We start from the raw sequence: 22,310 nt of genomic DNA, 5'->3' as shown, positions 1-22,310 counted from the left end.
AGCATCAATACCGACCCTCAATTTCTGGTAACTGCGGTCTTGTTTTCCCTCATTCTTCTGACTCCCTTCCTTTAACCTTTCCCTTCCTTTCTCCTACCAGACAGCATATTTCTCAGTCCTCTGCTGCATCACTTCTCAGCTCCTTTCTCCCCCTCCCCACCTATATCCATTTATTGCCTGTTACCCTCTGCTCCTCCCCATCCACACCCACTACCACTCCCCTCCCATCACTTTCTAATTCAGCTGTCTGTCTGATTTTCAACATACCTGAGGAAGGGCTCCAGCCCAAACTGTCAAATGACTTTTACTTTCTATGGATGCTTCATGATCTATTGAGTTCCTCCAGCACTTTTGTGCACTGTGCAAGTTGAAAATGCCAAGCAACAAGGCATGAAGAGCAAATGGTACATCTGCTGAAGCAGAATCTATGATTGGAAAGAGGACATGCCAGGGGAACTCGGAGACACAATAGGAGTGGAGAAAGGTCCAATTGCAGTAACTGCAGAGAGGTTTCTGCAACAGACCTCCTCAGCCCTATGGACAAGGAACTGGTCCCCACATCATAGCTATTCTGTCCATCTTGAATATTCATAGTCAAGATTGACTGGTTAGGCCTCACTTTGGATTGTGTGCCACTCTTATCGCCCTCTGACAGAAAGGATGTAGTAACATTGGAAAGGGTAGAGATTAACCAGGATACCTCATGGATTCGAGATTATGAGCTCTGGAGAAAGGTTGGATTAACTTGGAGATACAGGTATTTATTCTGAAGAATTTGATGCTGTTTATTTTTACAAATTAATTGCAATTAGTGTGGTCAAGGGTGTGGCCTCTGCCCCCTCTCCAAAGGTCAATGATCATCTCCTTCATCTAAAAAAAGTGAAATGTAAAATCAGTTGTCCCAAATGTATTTTTCTTTATCCTTTATAGTGTTCATTTAACTCAATCATAAAATATTAGTTCGCCAGAAATGTGTTGGAAATTACTCAAGTCTGCTGACTGAGCTCATATGTTGGCTAATTAAAATGAATATAGAAATTGTTCTACTTTCTAATTAGATAATTATGCTCCAGAAAATAACAGTTTAATCCTTAGTCAATCTTAAATAGTTTAGAGGTTCTAAGAATGCTGGAAGCAATTTATTATCAACTGCATCAAGCATGCCATAAAGGAGCTTTAAACAAAGCTAAACGTCTTAATTTCACAACTTCTCGTGAAGACAAGATTGGAAACATGCAGAAGCAAATATATGTAGCGGGGGGTGGGGGGGGGGGAATTCTTCACTATGGCACTCAATCATTTTCAACATATCATGTATATTACAATCTGGAGAAAAAGCATAAAACCAGCATTAACCTGAACAGTCCGGCTTGCATTGATGTGTTCCTGATGCAGCTTGTTCCATTGATTGCATCGGTGATACTGTAATGCAAGTTGAAGAGAAAAATCAGGATTCTATTCTAAAGAGAAGAAACAATACTTACCAACAGTAGCACTCTTTAAGAATTACAGTTTTCTGCAATTGACTAATTTATCTTTACTACATTCTCTGAGTGTCAAATCCAGTGTGCATTTCAAATATTTCTCATGTTATATACAATGAATACAAATTCTGCACAAACATTAAATAATTCCCTGGACACTCTACAAAAATCAAAATACAAGCATGATTTGAATATATTATTTTTTGGTTTGTTGAGTGTTTATGATAAAGATTCAAACTTTTTTTAGTTTATGGCCTGCATAAACTTTTTGTGAATATTATAATTACAGTATGCCATTGTCCTTCAACATGCGATGTCAGAAATTACAACTTAAATATTCCATACAGGATAAAAATAGCTACTCTATATACCACACTGAAATTGAAAATTAGTTTATACATGAATAGCTACAAGATCTCTTACTGCTTGAATTACTTCCATTTTAAATTGCTCATGTCAGTTACTTACATTTTTAAAAAATATAGATTACAACCATATATTTAATCCTCAATTTAAAATCTAGAAGCAACCACTGCTAATATCTAATACAATTATTGATTTAAAAAATTTACACTCTTTCAGGAAAGAATATGTTCCCTTCAGGATCAGTAGGGGTATCTATCTGTAGAGCCAGAGATGGGGAAAAATCTTAAATTAATGTTTTGAGAATGTGTTTACTGTGGAACATGATAAGCAGGAGCAGGTTAACCAAAGATAGCCTAGGGCATGTCTGCATTAGTAGTGAAAAGTCTTCGGTTGCATCAAATGGATAAATCTCCAGGTCCAGACCAGGTGCATCCCAGAACATGGTGCAACGATAGGAAGGACCTTGACAGACACTTTTAACTTATCAACAAGGACAGGTTAAGTTCTGGAGGGTGGCAAATATGGTGCCGAAATTTAAAAAGGGGTGAAGGGATAATCCAGTATCAATAGACATGTTAGTCTGATGACGGTGGTAAGAAAACTGCTGCAGAGGATTCTGAAGACAGAATCTATCAACATTTGGATGGCCAGGGGAAAATTAAAGAAATCCAGCATGGATTTGTGTGTGGGAAATTGTGTCTCATGAACTTGATAGAAATTCTGAATAGGTGACAAAGTGGATAGATGAAAGCAAGACAGTTGATGTTATTTATATGGATTTAAGTAAAACGCTGATAACATTCCAGATGGTAGGTTGATATGGAAGGTTAGGAAGCCAAGTGGTCAACCAGATACACAATTGCCTCAGTTATAGGAGAACGAGAGCGGTTGTAGAGGGCAGTTTTTCAGACTGGAGGACCACGACCAGTGGAGTGCCTCAGGATTCAGTCTCTTGCTTTTTGTCATGTACATAAATGTAGATCAAGGACGCTTGTGTCAAAGTGAGTAAATTTGCTGATGACACGAAAATATATGCTGCGGTAGACTATGAAGGTTACCTGGGAGTGCAATGGGATCTCGATCAGATGGGAAACTAGGCTAAGGAATGGCAGATGCAATTCAAATTGGACAAGTGTGACATGCTGCATTTGGGCAAAATGAAGCAGGGCATGTTGACTGGCATGGACAGATTGGGCCTGGGGGCTTGTTTCTTGCTGCAAGACTCTGTGACTCTATGTATAACATTAAGAGTAAATCTGTCAGTAATGAGTTGCTCAGAATGTTTAAACTCCTAACAATGACTTAATAAGGATAGGTTCCACAGAAGATAATTCCATCGACTTCTCAGACATCATGGAGACTAACTGACAAATTAATGTTCAACATTTGGAACTTGCATCACCAGCTAATGCATTAGATTTTCAGCTGCCATATTTCAAAAAGTCTCAGACATCAAACTCATTGGGATGCATTTTGCTGAATGAAGCCCACTGCCTGCACTTACCATTCCAATAAAACAACGAATCAACTGGGGCAAATATGAGGTTCTGTGGCATCTCTCTGTGTGCCTTTACAGAGCAAACAGAGGAAAACAAATGTTGTTTATATTGTGTGCATCACAATAAAGGAATCTTGAACTTTGGAAAAAAAAATGAAGTATTGAATTTTGGGATCAAATTCTGGTAAACGCAGACAGAGTACTTAAGAATGTGGATGCATTGAGGGACCTTGGGGTATAAACCGATTCCTTACCGAAAATCATGACACAGGGAGATATGTAATGAAGAAGGAATAGGCATGTGCACCTTCATAGGCATTGAAGTATAAGAATTGGGATGTCCTGTTGCATCTGTACAAAACATTGGTTAGACCGCATCTTATATTGTGTACAGTACTGGTTGAGAGAGAATGCAGAATAGAATCACCAAGATGTTTCCTGGAATAGAGGGCTGTAGTTATAATTATCAGCAAACTCCAAGACCTGAGCCTCAATACTACACTGTGCCATTGGATCCTGGATTTCCTCACCTCCAGACTCCAATCAGTGCAGATTGACAAGAACATTTCCTTCACAATCTCCATCAGCACTGGAGCACCACAGGATTACATACTTAGCCCCCTGCTCTACTCGCCTTACACCTAGGATTGTATGCCTTGGTACAACAATAACATCATATACAAATCTGCTGTATTACAAGCTCCTGTTTTAGTAAAATGGGATTAGCATTGTAAGGGATAGTCTGAACTTTGAAGTAACTTTCTAGATTTTGGCATGGACTGTAATGGTTCGGGTATATCACACACACACACACACACACACACACACACACACACACAAAACACCTGCGCATAGCTGGCGATAGATTTAGTGTTAAGGATAGCTTCAGAGTAAGAAATAAAATTAGTGGTTTAAAATTAAAGACTGTCTGGTTCATTGTCTATTGTTGCTCATTACACGCGCTTCATAACAGCTGACAATTGCCTACATAGTAGGCTGTTTAAAAAGTTTTTTAGGAGGGAGATTGTAAACCTGGCTGAATGGTGTACGAACAACAACCTCGCACTAATGTCACCGGGACCAAGTAGCTGATAGTAGGCTTAAGGAAAGGAAAACCAGTGGAGTATGGTCCAGTGATCATTGGGGATCAGGGTGGAGAGGGTGAGCAAATTTCAATTCCTGGGAGTCACTATTTTGGAGGGCCTTTCCTGGACCCAACATTCTAATGTCATCATGAAGAAAGAACATCAGTGCCTCTACTTCCTCAGGAATTTGTGGAGGTTCAGTCTGACATCAGAAACCTTCGTAAACTTCTACATATGTGTAATAGAAAGTGTGCTGACCAGCTGCATCATTTCCTGATTATGGGGCCACCAGTACCCCTAAGCAGAAAACTCTACAAAAGATAGTGGACACAGCCAGCTACATCATAGACAAAGCTCTCCCCATCATCAAGAAAATCTACATGGAACACGACCATCAATCATCAAAGATTCACACCACTCATGACACAGTCTGTCCTTGTTGCTGCCATCAGGAAAGAGGTACAGGTGCCACAAGACTCACATCTCCAGGTTCAGGAATAGCTCCTGCTCCTAACCATCAAACTCCTGAAAAACAGACTCATTCACAAATTCATTTAAGGACTCTTTCTTTGCTCCATATTTATTTCTGCATTTGCACAGTCAGTATGTTTACCTTTCTTTCTTTGGTATACATTTCTTTCTTCTTGTGTACAGTTTAGTTATCATTAATTTGAATTTCTGCCTGGCCTGCAGGAAAAGAATTTTGTGGTTGTATGTAATATTATGTATGTACTCTAACAATACATTTGAACTTATGAGAGTTTGGATAAATTGAGTTTATTCTCACTGCAATGCAGAGTGTGTGGAGTAACAGAGATTTATAAAATAAAGTAAGCCATTAATTCGATAGATAGTTAGCCTTTTGGAGGGCTTTTCACTCAGGGGTATTGGTGTCCCCATTCCAGACCGTGATACAGCTGGTTAGCTCACTTTCTACCATACATCTGCAGAAATCTGCCAATTTTCTGATGTCATACCAAACCTCCGCAAGCTCCTGAGGAAGTAGAGGCGCTGATGTGTTTTCTTCATGATGCCATTAGTGTGTTGAGCCAAGAACGATCCTCCGAGATAGTGGATCCCAAGAACTTAAATTTACTCACTCTCTCCACCTCTGATCCCTCAATGATCACTGGATCTGGCTTTCCATTCCTGAAGTCAACAATCAGCTCCTTAGTTTTGGAGACATTGAGTTTAGGTTGTTGTTGGTGCACCATTCAGCCAAGTTTTCAATCTCCCTCCTGTATGCTGACTCATCATCTTTCTTTATACAACCCACTACCATGGTATCATCAAATTTGTAAATGATGTTACTGTCATACCGAGACACACAGTTGTAGATGTAAAGTGTGTAGAGCAGGGGGCTAAGAACGCAGCCTGTGGTGTTCTGGTACTGTTGGGCATTGCAGAGATGCTCCTTACTAATCCTCACTGATTGTGGACTGGAGATGAGGAAATCCATGATCCAATTACACAGTGAGGTGTTGAGTCCAAGGTCTTGGGATTTGCTATCAGTTCTGTGGGGATGATGGTGTTAAATGCTGAACTGTAGTTGATAAAGAGCATCCTGATGAATGTATTTTTGTTGTCCCAGGGCTTTGTTTGTGTTGAGCTAGTGAGATGGCATCCTGTTACTATAATAGGGGAACTGGAATGTATTCTTGTTGCTGCTCAGACAGGAGCTGATATGCTTCAACACCAGCCTTTAAAAACACCATCACTATTGACGTGAGTGCTACTGGTCGATAGTCATCAAGGCAGGTTACTACATGCTTCTTGGGCACTGGTATCATTGACCCTCATTTGAAACAGGTGGGTACCACGCCTAGCTGGAGTGAGATATTGAAGCTACCCGTGAATACATTGGTAAGTTGATCAGCACAGATTTTTAAATACTCGGCCAGCTACTCTGTCTGGGCCGTATGCTTTCCCTGGATTCACTCTCCTGAAGGCAGCTCATACATCATCCTCAGATAAAGACAGGATGGGATCATCAGGTGACGTGGGGGGTGCAGAGAAGTGGTTCTTCACTGTTACTGTCATCAAATCGGGCGTAGAAGGCATTGAGTTCCTCTGGGAGCGAAGCTTTGCTGTCTGCCACTTCACCAGATTTGGTCTTGTAGCAGGTTATGGCATTTAGGCCCTGCCACAGCTAAAATTTATGTTTTATTACAATTTTAACTCCTTTAGCTGCTGATTAACCAGCAGCGCGTTTCAAATCTTTTTCCAACATGCATTTTTTTTAAATTATGTGAGTTATAACAGCAGATAAATATTTGGTGAGGTTCAAATATTTTTTTTAGCTAACATTTTAGCATTTTAAACAGAGCTAACCTACCTTAATTGGGGGGAAGAAAAGAAACAAGCTGCTGGAGGAAAATGGCAGCCGATGTTTCGGGTTGGAGTCCAATGAATCGTCTCAAATTGAAATATTGACTGTCCAGGTAGCCTACTGAGTTCTTCCATCAGTTTGTTTTTTGCTCCTTCAGCTTCTGCTGTCTCTTATATCTCTGTTTCAGACATATTGCTTTATATCTTTCAATAACAGGATTAAAGGCTATTTTCATTTTGATTGCTGTAATAAATTAAGGACAACAGTCTAATTTGACAAATTTCTGTAGATGATAAAGCAGGAGGGTGAAAAATCTATGGATGGAAGCCACATGATTTCCTAAAATACAAGCCGACATACACACACAATCTTTAAAGAAAAAATTGCTAATCTCAATCCATTAAACCAATGGACTACTCATTGGAGGACCCATACAAAAAAGCATCCACTGCAGGCAGCTCACTGACTCACAGCTTCATTAACAGCAGTTCATTTCTGATCTCCATTGTTGTCTGCATGGAGACTTTTACATTCTCTCTTTGATCGCATTGTTTTCCCCCAAACATTGAGTTTCTGCCACATTCTAAAGAGGAGGTTGTTAAGTTAACTAGCTCCTTAAATTACCTGTGATTACATTAAGATGGATGAACAGCCGATCAAATTGCAGAATTCTCATTTGCAGCACACAAGAATGCAAAAAAACATTTGCTGATGATGTTTTGATTTATTTGGCCGAGCCAGTAGGTTTATACATTAATTATATTTAAGATTGGAGAAATACAGGAAAGTGTCAGTCTATAAAATAAATTGGGATGAAAGTGAAATTATGCCTCTTACTAGAGGGGATTATTATACTCAGTGCCAAAGAGACACCCAATTTAAATAGCCAGTGAATGGCATAAAATATTTAGGGATACAGGTAGATAATAATTTAAATAATTTATACAAATTGAATTATTTGTGGCGGAGCACATCCTCATGGCGAACCGGCCCTGCATGTATCGCCACGTGGCGGGGCAACCATGGGGAGATGGCATTGTCAGGGGTTTCTCTCTGACTCCAGCCTCCCTTCCAGCGCGCGCCCTGGGCAGCGATTATGACATCACCATGCGTGTGGTGACTGAGCCTGAGATGCCCTTAAAGGGGCACGCCCTGAGTTTAAATAAACAGTCGTTAACGATCTTCGGTGTAGTGACTGTGTTTCTCTTCAGCTGCTTCAAGTACCACAGTGGTGACCCCAACGGGCCCAGACATCTATCTGGACCCAGTTAACAATGGACCCAGCCAAGGTAAATGCCGTAGCCCTCAAGCTTCCCCCTTTCTGGCCCCATCGCCCACAAACGTGGTTCAGGCAAGTGAAGGCACAATTTCACCTACGCAACATCTTAGCCGACGCCACAAAGTTCTACCACATTGTGGGCACGCTATATCAGGACACAGCGGCGAGGGTGGACGACATCATTCATCTACCACCAACATTTGGCAAGTACACCGTCCGCAAAAACCTGCTCCTGGTGAAGTTTGGCCTCACTCCCCAGCAGCGTGCTTCCAGGCTCTTACACCTGGACGAGTTGGGGGACTGCAGCCCTTCAGTTCTCATGGATGAGATGCTGGCCCTGGCGGAGGATCATGAGCTGTGGTTCCTCTTCTGCCAGATATTCCTTGAACAGATGCTAGAAGATATCCAGTTACATCTGTCCAAAGAAGACTTCTCTGACCCCCGCAAGGCCAAGGCCGCAGCCCGGGCAGATGCTCTCCAGTGCGCAAAGCAGGAAAATGAGGCAGCCCTCAGCCAGGTTTCCTGGCCGAGGCCCCATCGACTGCAAGATGCCCCCAAGCACAAGCTGGAGGAAACCCAATCAACATGGTGCTTTTACCACCAGCAATGGAGAGCGAAAACCCACAAGTGCCGCCAACCCTGCGATTTTCAGGGAAACGGCCAGGCCAACCACCGTTGATGGCTGCAACAATTGGCCACATGAACAACCTCCTTTACATCACAGATAAATCCATGGGCCTCCGGTTCCTGGTAGAAACAGGGGCTGAGCTGAGCACCCCCCTCACCCACCACAGCACTGGAGACTCGAACCCGGACCCCCGGTCCAACCCTGCGGGCTGCCAACGGCTCCGCAATCAAGACCTATGGCACCCGTGGGGTGCAGATACAGATCAGGGAAGAAATGTTCACATGGAAGTTCGTCCTGGCCTCAGTGGGCACCACACTGTTGAGGGCTGAGTTGATGTGAGGTGTAGGAGGCTGCTCAACGCCCGCACTGTTCACTCGATGCGACTGGGCACGGCGGACGACAACAGACCCAGAATTGCCACAGTAGCTGCACCCACAGACGAATACGCCGAGATCCTCAGCGAGTTTCCCGCCATCCTGGAGCTACGTTTCAATGTCGCTTTACCCTGACATGGAGTTTTTCACCACATCTCTACACAAGGCCCCCCATTACACACCAGAGCTAGACGGATGCCACCGGAGAAACTGAAACAGGCAAAGAAGGAATTCTCCAGGCTCCAGGAGTTGGGCATCGTCCAGCGGTTGGACAATGCCTGGGCAGCGCCTCTGCACATGGTCCCGAAGTCATCTGGTGGTTGAAAGCCCTGCAGAGACTACAGGCAGTTAAACGATGCCACGACTCCAGACAGGTACATGCTGCCCCATATCCAGGACTTCACGGCCAACCTCCACAGCGCGCGGTTCTTCTCTAAAGTTGATCTGGTGTGTGGATACCACCAAATCCCGGTTCACCCCGACGACATTGAAAAGACCGCCATTATCACCCCTTTCAGCTTATTCGAGTTCCTCCGGAGGCCGTTCAGGTTGAAGAATGTGGCCCAGACGTTCCAGCGCCTCATGGACGCAGTGGGTAGGGATTTGGACTTTGACTTTATCTACCTAGATGACATCCTGATAGCCAGCCACAGCCGCGAAGAGTATAAGGCCCATCTCCGTACACTGTTCACCCGTCTGGCAGAGTTCGGCCTCACTGTAAACAAAGCCAAATGCCATTTTTGGAAACAAACATTGCAGTTCCTGGGGCACACCATCTCAACATCTGGGGCAGTTCCGGCACCGGAGAAAGTGGCAGCTGTCCAGCATTTCCCCAAACCCTCTACCCTTATGGGCCTACAAGAATTTGTGGGGATGGTAAATTTTTACCATAGATTCATCCCCAACGCCGCCCGCACCATGTGTCCTCTATTCGCGCTGATCGCGGCAAAAGATAAGACCCTGATCTGGTCAGCGGAGGCGAACGAGGCCTTCGCTGCAATGAAACAGGCCCCCGCAGAGGCGACGCTGTTGGTACACCCCACGCCTAGAAGCACACATGACGCTCTCAGTCGACGCTACTGCTACGGCAGTCGGGGGAGTACTAGAACAGTGGCTGGACAGACAGTGGTGCCTGCTGGCCTTTTTCAGTAAGCAATTGCGGCCGCCGGAACTTAAATACAGTGCGTTCGACTGGGAGCTCCTGGCGCTGTACCTGGCCATCCACCACTTTCGATATTTCTTGGAGGGCAGAACTTTCACTGTTTTTACCGATCACAAACCCCTCACCCAAGCACTGGCTATGGCCAAGGACCCGTGGTCTGCCAGGCAACAGCCCCACCTTTCCTATGTGTCCGAATACACCATGGACATCTGGCACAGGGTGGGCAAGGGCAATGTGGTCGCAGATGCGCTCTCCTGCCCGGCCATCAACACGTTAGCTCCCGGCCTAGACTATGCGCAACTAGCGCAGGCTCAACAGCGTGACGCCGAAACACAAGCTCTCCAGACCTCCATCTCGGGTCTGCACCTCAAGGATATCTGGTTTCCTGACTCCACCCAACCGCTGCTCTGCGACACCTCCACTGGCTCACCACGCCGGGTAGTTCCACAGGAGTGGAGGGCAAGGGTCGTCAGCTTCATCCATGATCTTGCCCACCCCTCAGTGAAGGTAACCGTGAGGATGGTGGTGCAATGATTCATCTGGCATGGCCTCAAGAAAGAGGTGGCAGCGCTGGCCTGCAACTGCATCAGGTGCCAGACATCTAAAATCCACAGGTACACACAGGCCCCTGTTCAACATTCCAACTCGACAACGCGGAAGTTCCATCATATCCACGTGGATGTCGTGGGCCCCTTGCCGGTGTCCAGGGAGCCATGGTAACTGTTCACCATAATGGACAGAGCAACGAGATGGCCAGAAGCCATCCCAGTCTGTGAGGTGTCAGCGGAGATGCGTACCAGAGCCCTGGTCAGCCAGTGGATCACTCGTTTCGGCGTTCCGGCGCACATCACAATCGACAGAGGCGCCCTGTTTACCTCCAAGCTATTTTCTCAGCTGGCAAGGCTTCTAGGGGTAACACTTCACCAGACTATGGCCTACCACCCACAGTCTAACGGGTTGGTAGAGAGGTTCCACTGACACTTGAAGTCTGCTCTGATGGCAAGACTTTCCAGACCCGACTGGGTAGACGTGTTTCCCTGGGTCCTCCTCGGGATCAGAACGGCACCCAAGGAGGACCTGCAAGCCTCATCGGCAGAAATGGTTTACAGCGCGCCACTCTCCCTGCCAGGTTAATTCTTCAGCCCAGAGGCCGAAGCAATGCACAATGAAGGTGAGCAGCTCGCGGACCTCCGCAAAAGACTGGCCAACCTAACCCCGCCACCTTCATCACACCACGGCACCTGACCATCCCAATGACCCAAAGAACTGGATGTGGCGAAGTTTATATTTGTCCAGAGAGGACCACAGAGGGCCCCATTGCAGCGCCCATACGAAGGGCCGTATAAGGTTCTCCGGCGGTCAGGTGGGACCTTCACCTTAAAAGTGGGGGGAAAGGAAGAACTTTTTACTGTGGACCGCTTAAAAGCTGCTCATTTGGACTTATCCCAGCTGGTGCAGACGGCCGTGCCCAAGTGCCAGGGCTGGCCGCCAAAGCTTCAGGACGCAAAGCTGCTTCTGTGCGGGGGTTGTGTGGCGGCGCATCCTCATGACGAACTGGCCCCACATGATTCGCCACGTGGCGGGGCAGCCATGGGGAGATGGCATCGTCAAGGGTTTCTCTCTGACTCCAGTCTCCCTTCCAGCGCGCACCTTGTGCAGTAATTATGACGTTACCACACGCATGGTGACTAAGCCCGAGCTGCCCTTAGAGGGGCACGCACTGAGTTTGAATAAACAGTCGTTAACGATCTTCGGTGTGGTGACTGTGTTTTTCTTTAGCTGCCTCAAGCGCCACACATTCACCTTTACTTAAAAAAATTGGAGAAGATTTGAATAACTGGGTGGCGTTGCCAATAACATTATTGGGCAGTATTAAAATGAATATATTCCCTAGAGTATCTTTTTCAAATATTGCCAATACTCTTAACACAAAAGTTTTTTTCAAGAATTAAATAAATATATAAGAACATTTCTCTGTAAGGATAAGATGTCAAAGGTTTCTTTAGATAAATTAACAGAGAAATTTGAAGAAGGAGGCCTACAGCATCCAAATTTTAAAAATTATTACAAGGCAGCTCAAATGAGGTTTCTTGCTTCATTTTTTGAAGAGGGAAATCAGCATGGATTAAAATAGAAATTGATAAATCAGGAGAAAGAATACCAGAAGACATTATATATAAATAGGAATCAAAATTAATATCGGGTGAGAGAGAAATCCCTTTGCTGAAACATTTGATTAATACCTGGAATAAGATAAACACTAAAACTGGAACAAAGGAGTTTGTGCTATCTAAAATACCTCTGATTCAAAATTGACTTATTCTATTTACAATGAATAATTATTTTTTAAATATTTGGTCTCATAAAGGAATCAGATATATAGAAGATTGTTATGAAGGAGGAAATTTAATGTTATTTGAACAATTAAAAAATAAATATGGGTTACAAAACAAACATTTTTTTGTTATTATCAACTAAGGGCATACTTAAGAGATAAATTGGGTCCAACAATGTCTTTATATTACAAATTATCTGTAGAAGTGGATTCATAATAGACAGAAAAGAAATTTACTTCAGCCATGTACATTTTTTTGCAAAAGTGAACTCCTAAGCAGGGGATCCATAGGTCCAGACAGAGATGGGAAACAGATTTAAATTTTAATATTGATGAACAAAATTGGTCAGAGTTAATGACAAATACAATAAATATTAGATATAGATTAATTCAGTATAATTTTATTCATCAATTATATCTTATGCCGCAGAAATTAAATAGATTGAAGTCAGATTTATTAGATCGATGTTTTAGATGTAGCCAGGAGATAGGTACCTTTTTATACACTACTTGGTCCTGCCCTAAAGTAAGACCTTTTTGGATAAATTTGTGAACTTTTTAAGAATAGTTACAGAAATTAAATTTCAACAAAATTCAATGTTGTTTTTATTAGGTAATATTGTAGGGATAAGACTGATATTAAAATTAACTGTATATCAAAAAGAATTTGTAAAGATTGCATAAGCAGCAATAAAATGTATTTCAGTAATGTGAAAATTGGACTCTCATCTAGGAATGGAGCGATGGAATGCAGAAATGCATAGCTGTGTTCCCCTTGAGAAAATTACTTATAATTTAAGAAATAAATATGATGTATTTTTTGAAAATTTGGCACCCGTGTTTACAAATTGCATGAATTAATTTATAGATATTTTCCCTAATCTTCGAGAACCTCGTTAACATCCTTGGAAGAACTACAAAATCTAAATGATTAGAACCGTGTGGTGGGTGGTAGCTTCTTGGCAATCAGGTTTCTTTTTGGTTTTTTTTCTTTACTTTATCTTTTATTTCCTTTCTTTTCTTGTTTCTTTCTATCTATCATTATTTCTTTCTTTTCTTTATTTGGGGATTCTTTGCAGGAGGATGGGGTTGGGGGGTTTTATACCATCATGTGTAATGGAATTTACACTAATAATTGATTATTGTATTTTGCTATTATTACATGCATGGATAAAAAAATTAAAAATACTCAAAAAAAAATGCAAAAATACAATTTTTAATGTTTTTTTTTTAAAGGACTAGTTAAAGAAGATGCTCCTGGGGATTGTCTAGTGATGCTATATGTCCTGAACTGAGAAATAGGATGATGTTTATTTTGATCAGATTATACTATAGCCTCCCCACTAGCCAGCATGTAGGTGCTGTCATTGTACTGTGCTAACCGCTACTCTAACCATGCTACCTTGCTCTTGATGTACCTTGTAGATAGTATTTATGGGGTGTCAGATGGTAAGTCACTCATTGCAGGATATCCATTCTTTGACCTGCTGCTGTCATGATAATATGTAATTCTCTGATTCAGTTGTCTTCTGATCCAGATGGCTGGATCCAAGACACAACTATACATGAATTAGGAGGAGGAAGTAGACCACATGCCACCTTAAGCCGCACTGCCATTTATAAGGTGATGGCCAATCTTAACTTTTTCTACATGACGTATCCTTTCACTGCCATCCCCTTACTTAACAAATATCTGCCTTAAAAATATTCAATGACTCTGCTTCCACTGCATTTTGACAGAGTTCCAAAGACGTATTAACACAGAGAAAAAAAAGAAGTTTCATTTTTGTTTTAAATAGGCAGCTCTTATTTTAAAATTGTAACTTCTATGTTCTACCATATCTTCTTTCTATTCACTTTGGCATGACCTTTCAGGATGCTATATGTTTCACTCAAGTACCCTATCATTCTTTTAAACTCAAACAGATACAAACTTGGCCTGTCCAGCCTTTTCCAGATCAGATTACAATCCTGGGGCTAGGTCAATTGATGTCCAATAAATACAATATTTGTGTCTTCAGCACATATTTTATTCTTGATGCACATTGACTATGATTTTACCATCATGCCAGAAACACTCAATTGCTTCCATAAAGCCGGTCACTCTCACCCTGGAATTCAACACTTTGGTCCATGTTTGGACTCAAGGCTACGATGAAGTCCAGAGCCGAGCTGTCCTGGCAAATCCTAAAATGGGCCTCATTGAGCAGATTACTGGTGTGTAAGGAGCATTTGATAGTAGTGTCCATGACATCTTCCATTACTGTTCTCAGGATAAAGAGTAGAATGATTGGATGGCAAATGGCTGAACTTGAATTGTCCTTTTTATGTAAGGATAAATAATTCAGCATTATATCCAATCTTCATCATTTAATCCAAAAAAGCACAAGTATAAAGCTTCAAATACATGTAAAGATCCCAGTCACGTGGTATGAGAGGGAGATAAGAGCACAAGCAGGAGAACAAAGGAAACTGGAGAATAAAGACACTGAGAAGTTTACCTAATAAAACTTGCGTTCGATGTTTTATTAACTTCACATTTCGGGCCAAAAATGTGACATTGGCAACGAGGATGAAAGAAGCTTGAAGAAAATTAAAGACTAAAGAAGATTACAGAGGATTACAGAGAACTTCAAGGTGATAAGAATTTTCTCTTTGACTCAGTACTTTTGGGGCTGGAATATTTCCTCATGGCTGGGGCAGACGGTGACTTTCTAACACATAGTGGAATTGCTCATTTTGACCCAACGGGTGATGGAAGCACTGTAAGTGTGAAGTGGAAGGCATGGCTGGAAGAATTTGAATCCTACGCCAACAGTCGTGGCCTATTTCTAGATACTGGTACAGTTGAACAAAAAGCGCAAAGAAGGGCGTTACTTCTTTTCACTGCTGGTCCCACAGTTCGGGAAACATTTAAGACACTTTTGAATACTGGAAGAAAGGATGAGTACCGGAAAGCGGTAGATGCATTAAATGCACACTATGTAGTGACACCGAATGCTATATTTCAATGCCATTTGTTTCGGAGAACGAGACAAGAAGATGGCCAGACAATTGCTCAGTACGTGACGAGACTACGCCAGCTAGCTGTTGGATGCAATTACATGCCAGCTGATTTGGACAACCAATTACTGGATCAAGTCGTACAGCACTGCAGATCAGATAAACTCAGAAGACGTCTACTGGAAAGAGGGATTGAGTTGGAACTCACTGATGCTTTAGCCATTGCTGCTGCATTAGAGGATGTTGAAGGGCAATTTCATACCATGACCCTGAAAGACAACTCAAGCCAGCAAATTAAGAGGCTCTCACATCACCATAACCAGCCAAGATATACGTTGACACAGGACGTGGAGTGTTATCGATGTGGAAACCGAGGTCACTTTGGAAAAGACCCATATTGCCCGGCCAAAGGCAAAGTTTGCAGAAAGTGTGGAGGTAAGGACCACTTTGCAAAGAAGTGCAAAAGCAAGTCCAATGCAGACCAGAAGAGGAAGAGTACAACTTCCAAAGGCAAAGCCTGGGGGAAAGGAAAGTATCCTGGAAAGAAAGATACCATTCGCCAGATAGACGGTGATGATGATGATACCCAGGAGGGACAGAGTTGTTACCAATTTACATTGAATGATGTACGTCATGAGAAGGTCCCAGTGATCATTGGTGGAGTGATAGTGCAGGTCATTGTAGACTCAGGCAGTTACAGTAATGTGATTGATCGACATTTATGGGAGAAGTTGAAAAGGAAAAAGATCATCTGTACCTCAAAGAAGTGTTCCAAGAAACTGTATCCATACACAGCAACCAAGCCATTGCAGACCATTGGATGTTTTACTGCAACTGTTGAAGCTGGATATAAGTACACCGAAGCAGAGTTTATGGTCATAGAAGAGAGGGGAGAACCATTGCTGAGTAGAAGCACAGCGCAAGACCTGGCAATACTTCATATTGGAGCTTGTGTCAATTCAATTCAGTCATACGAGGATATGAAGCAAGAATTCCCCGCAGTCTTCCAAGGAGTAGGAAAGCTGAAAGGTCGACAATTGAAGCTAGCGGTAGATGAAACGGTCAAACCCAAGGCACAACCAATGCGCCGAACTCCGTTTGGACTTCGTGGGAAAGTCGAAGCCAAAACTAAAGAATTGATCGAGCAAGACATTATTGAACCTGTGGAACATTCAACACAATGGGTCAGTCCCGTAGTGATTGTGCCCAAACCAAAGGGTGACATAAGACTATGTGTTGACATGAGAATGGCCAATGAAGCTATAATTAGAGAACGACACCCTATACCAACAGTGGAGGAAATACTTCAAGAACTAACTACCAGCGATTGAGGAGTCACGTGATGGAGTAGTGGCCGGACGGTGAACTCCAGCCCTCTCCAGAAAAGTCGGGAAAAACAAGAGAAAATACAAAGGCACAGAAATACAAGTTAAAGAAAAGTGAGTATAAAGGTGGAAAGAAGATGGAGACAAAAGGAGAAAAATCAAAATCAACGGAAAGAAGAGAGGAAGAGAAGACAACGGAGGAAAAAGGTGAAGGCCTTACCTGTCCGAAGAGGCCCGCTGTGGAGAGAAGACCCCACTACCTCAGGTCGGTAGAAAGAGAACTACAACAATGGCTCACAGAGCCGAGTAAAAGTGCGCAACCGCGCATGCGCGACTCCTCGCGCATGCGCGATGCGCATGAAAAAAAACACACCGACGGGAGGGGGGACCAGCTGGGGAGTCGATCTCCACAGCCGGCAACGACAGCTGCAGAACACCTGCAGCAAGAAGAGACCACAGAAGACAATGGAAACAAGAAAGAAGAGGAGGAAAGGGCAGCAAAGAAACAACAGATGGTCAACCTAGAGGAAGAAGAAGAGGAAGAGGAAGAGTACAGGGAAATAGAAGAAGAAAAGAAAGGCAAGGTAAAGGAGGTACTTGCTCTTGTTAGAGGATACATGGAGTCATTTAAAGAATGGCAAACACAGGAATTCAATGATTTAAGAAGAAGAATAAACAACACAGAAAAGAAAATAAATAAAATGGATATGACCTTAACAGAAATGGGGAAAAAAATGGACAAGATGGAAGAACGGGCAATAGCAGCAGAAATGGAGGTAGAAGACTTAAAAAAGAAATTGGAGGAATCTAATAAAAAAACTAAAGAGACACAAGAATTACTAGCCCAAAAAATAGATATAATGGAAAATTATAACAGAAGAAATAACATAAAGATAGTGGGCCTTAAGGAAGATGTAGAAGGCAAGAATATGAGGGAGTTTATAAAAGAATGGATCCCTAAGGCCCTAGGATGTCCAGAACTACAGCAAGAAATGGAAATAGAAAGGGCACATAGAGCATTGGCCCCTAAACCACAACCACAACAAAAACCAAGATCTATTGTAGTAAAATTCCTAAGATATACTACAAGAGAAAAGGTACTGGAGAAGACAATGGAAAAAGTAAGAGAGGGCAACAAACCACTGGAGTATAAAGGGCAAAAAATCTTCATTTATCCAGATATAAGCTTTGAACTCCTAAAGAAGAGAAAAGAGTTCAATGCAGCAAAAGCGATTTTATGGAAGAAAGGATATAAATTTACACTGAAGCATCCTGCGGTATTGAAAATATTTATTCCAGGACAACAAAACAGACTATTCTCGGATCCAGAAGAAGCACGAAAATTTGCAGAACAATTACAAAAATAGACTGAGGGATGAAGACGGGTAATGAGAGCAAAAATTATCACGATTGATATGTATGTGGGTAAAGACAAAAATAGACTGAGGGATGAAGACGGGTAAGGAGGGTAAAAATGACCACGATTGATATGTATGCGGGTAAAGAGGTATAAGAGTGAATAGAGACAATGGGCATATGTGAAAGTATCTGTAATTAGAGGAAAACATAGAGAGTATAGACAAAAATTAATAAGGGAAGGTAATGGAATAGAGAGAATAAGGAGGGAACTAAAAGAGTGACCTTTGTGACATATAAAAAACGAAATCTTTTCTGGGGGGGGCTGGGTGGGGGAAAAGAGCGGTCACTGCAAAATCAGTTGACGCTTGCGAGTGGATTCGCAAATCCAAATGGAGAGGGGAGATGTGGTTGTCCGACAAGGGATAAAGGGCAACTCAGGAGGGGAAGGGGAGATTGGGGATAAAGAAGATAGAAATAGGAGAATAAGGAAAATGTTGGATGTTGTAGGAATGTTGTCTGGTAAAAAGTTGAAAATAAGAAAACAGAAATGGAAAAAGAGGAAAGGTAATGATGGAAAAACGGAAAGAGAAGATAAACAAAATATAAAATGGCTACGCTGAACTATATGACTCTAAATATTAATGGAATACATAACCAAATTAAAAGGAAGAAACTACTAAATTTACTGAAAAAGGAAAAAATAGATATAGCATTTGTCCAAGAAACACACTTAACTGAATTGGAGCACAAGAAATTAAAGAGAGATTGGGTAGGACATGTAACAGCAGCATCGTATAATTCAAAAGCAAGAGGAGTGGCTATATTAATTAGCAAAAATGTGCCATTTAAAATAGAAGAGGAAATAATAGATCCAGCAGGGAGATATGTTATGATAAAATGTCAGATATATTCAGAGCTTTGGAATCTACTTAATATATATTCACCTAACGAAGAAGATCAAAAGTTTATGCAAGATATCTTTTTGAAGGTAGCTAATACGCAAGGGAACATACTAATAGGAGGGGATTTCAATCTGAATTTAGATCCAAATATGGATAAAACGGGGAAAAAAATTAACAGGAAGAACAAAGTAACCAAATTTATAATTAAATCAATGCAAGAAATGAAACTTGTGGACATATGGAGGAAACAAAACCCAAAAGAAAAGGAATACTCATACTACTCGACTAGACATAAAACATACTCAAGGATAGACCTATTCCTGTTATCAGCCCACATACAAGGGAGAGTTAAGAAAACGGAATATAAAGCTAGACTATTATCGGACCACTCACCCCTGTTATTGGCAATAGAGCTAGAAGACATCCCTCCAAGAATGTATAGATGGAGATTAAACCCCATGCTACTTAAAAGACAGGATTTTAGAGAATTTATTGAAAAACAATTAAAAATGTACTTTGAAGTAAATACGGAATCAGTGGAAGATAAGTTTATACTATGGGACGCAATGAAAGCATTCATTAGAGGGCAAATAATAAGTTATGCAACCAAGATGAAGAAGGACTATAATCAGGAAACAGAGCAGTTGGAAAGGGAAATAATAAACATAGAAAAAAAATTAGCAATAAAGGAAGATACAACCAAAAGAAGAGAATTGGCGGATAAAAAAATAAAATATGAAACACCACAAACATATAAGGTGGAGAAGAATATAATGAAGACAAAACAGAAATATTATGAACTAGGGGAAAAAACACACAAAATCCTAGCATGGCAGCTTAAGACAGAGCAAACTAAGAAAATGGTATTGGCAACAAGGAAAAAAGACAAACAAATTACATATAATCCAAAAGAAATTAAGGAAAACTTCAGAGAATTCTATGAACAATTATACCGAACCGAAAACGAAGGGAAAGAAGGGAAAATAGATGAATTTTTGACTAAAATTGAACTACCAAAACTACAAATAGAGGAACAAAATAAATTAACAGAATCATTTGGAACAGTAGAAATACAAGAGATAATAAAAAATTTACCAAATAATAAGACACCAGGAGAGGATGGACTCCCAATAGAATTCTACAAAACATTTAAAGACCTAATAATACCGCCCCTCCTGGATGTAATCAACCAGATTGATGAGACACAAAACTTACCAGATTCATGTAAAACAGCAATAATTACAGTGATACTAAAACAAGGGAAAGATCCACTCTCACCAGCGTCATATAGACCAATATCTCTGCTAAACACAGATTATAAGATAATAGCTAAACTATTAGCGAACAGATTAGCAGAACAGGTACCGAAAATGGTAAATTTAGACCAAACTGGATTTATCAAAAAAAGACGCACAACAGACAATATTTGTAAATTTATTAACTTAATTCATGCAGTAGAAGGAAATAAAGCACCGGCAGTAGCAGTTGCTTTAGACGCAGAGAAGGCCTTCGACAGAGTAGAATGGAATTACTTGTTCAAAGTATTGCAAAAATTCAGTTTACCGGAGAAGTTTATTAATTGGATTAAAGCATTATATAAGGGACCGTTAGCGAAAGTGACAGTAAATGGACATGTATCAAAGCAATTTAACTTAAGCAGGTCAACGCGGCAGGGATGCCCACTATCACCATTATTGTTTGCGCTAGCTATAGAACCACTAGCAGAATCGATAAGAAGAGATAATAATATAAAAGGAATAAAAATAAAAGACAGGGAATATAAAATCAGTCTGTTTGCGGATGATGTGATAGTGTACTTAACAGAACCAGAACTATCAATAAAAGAACTATATAAGAAATTGAAGGAATATGGAGAAGTGTCGGGATACAAGATAAACGTAAATAAAAGTGAAGCAATGCCTATGAATAACGCGGATTTCTCAAAATTTAAGGAGGAATCCCCATTCAGATGGCAAACGCAGGCAATAAGATACCTAGGTGTGCAAATAAACAAAAATCTAGGCCAATTATATAAACTCAATTACAATCCACTAATGAAAAAATTACAGGACGATTTAGAGCATTGGAAAGAGCTACCACTAACACTGATAGGAAGGATAAACTGTATTAAAATGAACATTTTTCCAAGGATACTATACTTATTTCAGGCATTGCCAATACAACTGACAGAAAAATTCTTCAAAGAGTTAAAGAAAATAATAAGGAGATTTTTATGGAGAGGGGGGAAACCGAGGATAGCACTAGACAAATTAACAGAATGGTATAAACAAGGAGGCTTACAATTGCCAAACTTCAAAAATTATTATAGAGCCGCACAATTAAGGTACCTATCAGATTTTTATCAAACAAGGGAAAAACCAGACTGGACGAGACTAGAATTAGATAAAATAGGGGAAAAGATACCTGAACACATATTATATAAATGGGACGAAAAATTGGTACAACATAGAACTTCTCCAGTATTACACCATCTCCTCAATATATGGAAGAAGATTCATGTAGAAAGAAATAAAATAAATTACCAAATACCAAAACTAATATTGACGCAAAATAAGCTACTCCCTTTTACAATAGACAACCTTGCCTTTAGAAAATGGGAAAAAAAAGGGATTAAAAGAATAGAAAATTGTTTTTCAGGAAGTAGATTCTTATCCTTTGAACAAATGAGAGATAAGTACAATATAACGGGAGATACAGCGCTGGCATATTACCAACTGAGATCCTACTTGAAAGATAAATTAGGAAGCAACTTGAGTTTACCAGAGGGAAGTAACCTTGAATATGTGATTACAGATACAATGTTAATCAAAAGATTTATAAAAAATATGTATATTAAACTGCAAGAAAAGGAAAATGAGGAAACAAATGGTAAAACTAAACAAAAATGGGAACAAGATTTAAATATAAAGATAAAAAAGGAAACATGGGAGAAGTTATGCTCTGGAACGATGAGAAATACAATAAATACGAGGCTGCGTATGATACAATATAATTGGTTACACAGACTATACATTACACCGCAAAAGTTAAATAAATGGGACCCAACAGTATCTGATAGATGTTTTCGATGTAAAAAAGAAAGGGGAACAACAATTCATGCAATCTGGACATGTGAGAGAGTAGAAAAATTTTGGGATGATCTCAATCAGATATTAAATAA

The 22,310-nt window shown here is 41.1% G+C and overlaps 1 protein-coding gene across 8 annotated transcripts in view; it reads right to left on the bottom strand.

Annotated features, from left to right (window-relative positions):
* Positions 1-22,310, bottom strand: part of stx17 (syntaxin 17) — a 159,125-nt gene that overhangs the window by 97,440 nt on the left and 39,375 nt on the right. For 5 of the 8 annotated variants that reach the window (XM_069913568.1, XM_069913571.1, XM_069913572.1 and 2 more), the window contains one exon: positions 1,358-1,422. In XM_069913568.1, coding sequence (XP_069769669.1) covers positions 1,358-1,422 — 65 coding nt within the window. Of the gene's footprint in view, positions 1-1,356; positions 1,423-22,310 lie in introns of all 8 variants that reach the window. The other 3 variants (XM_069913573.1, XM_069913574.1, XM_069913575.1) reach the window with 1 other exon arrangement.

Source organism: Narcine bancroftii, chromosome 1 (genome assembly GCF_036971445.1).
Source record: "Narcine bancroftii isolate sNarBan1 chromosome 1, sNarBan1.hap1, whole genome shotgun sequence".
Classification (NCBI taxonomy): domain Eukaryota; kingdom Metazoa; phylum Chordata; class Chondrichthyes; order Torpediniformes; family Narcinidae; genus Narcine; species Narcine bancroftii.
This window is presented reverse-complemented; position numbering and strand designations above follow the sequence as displayed.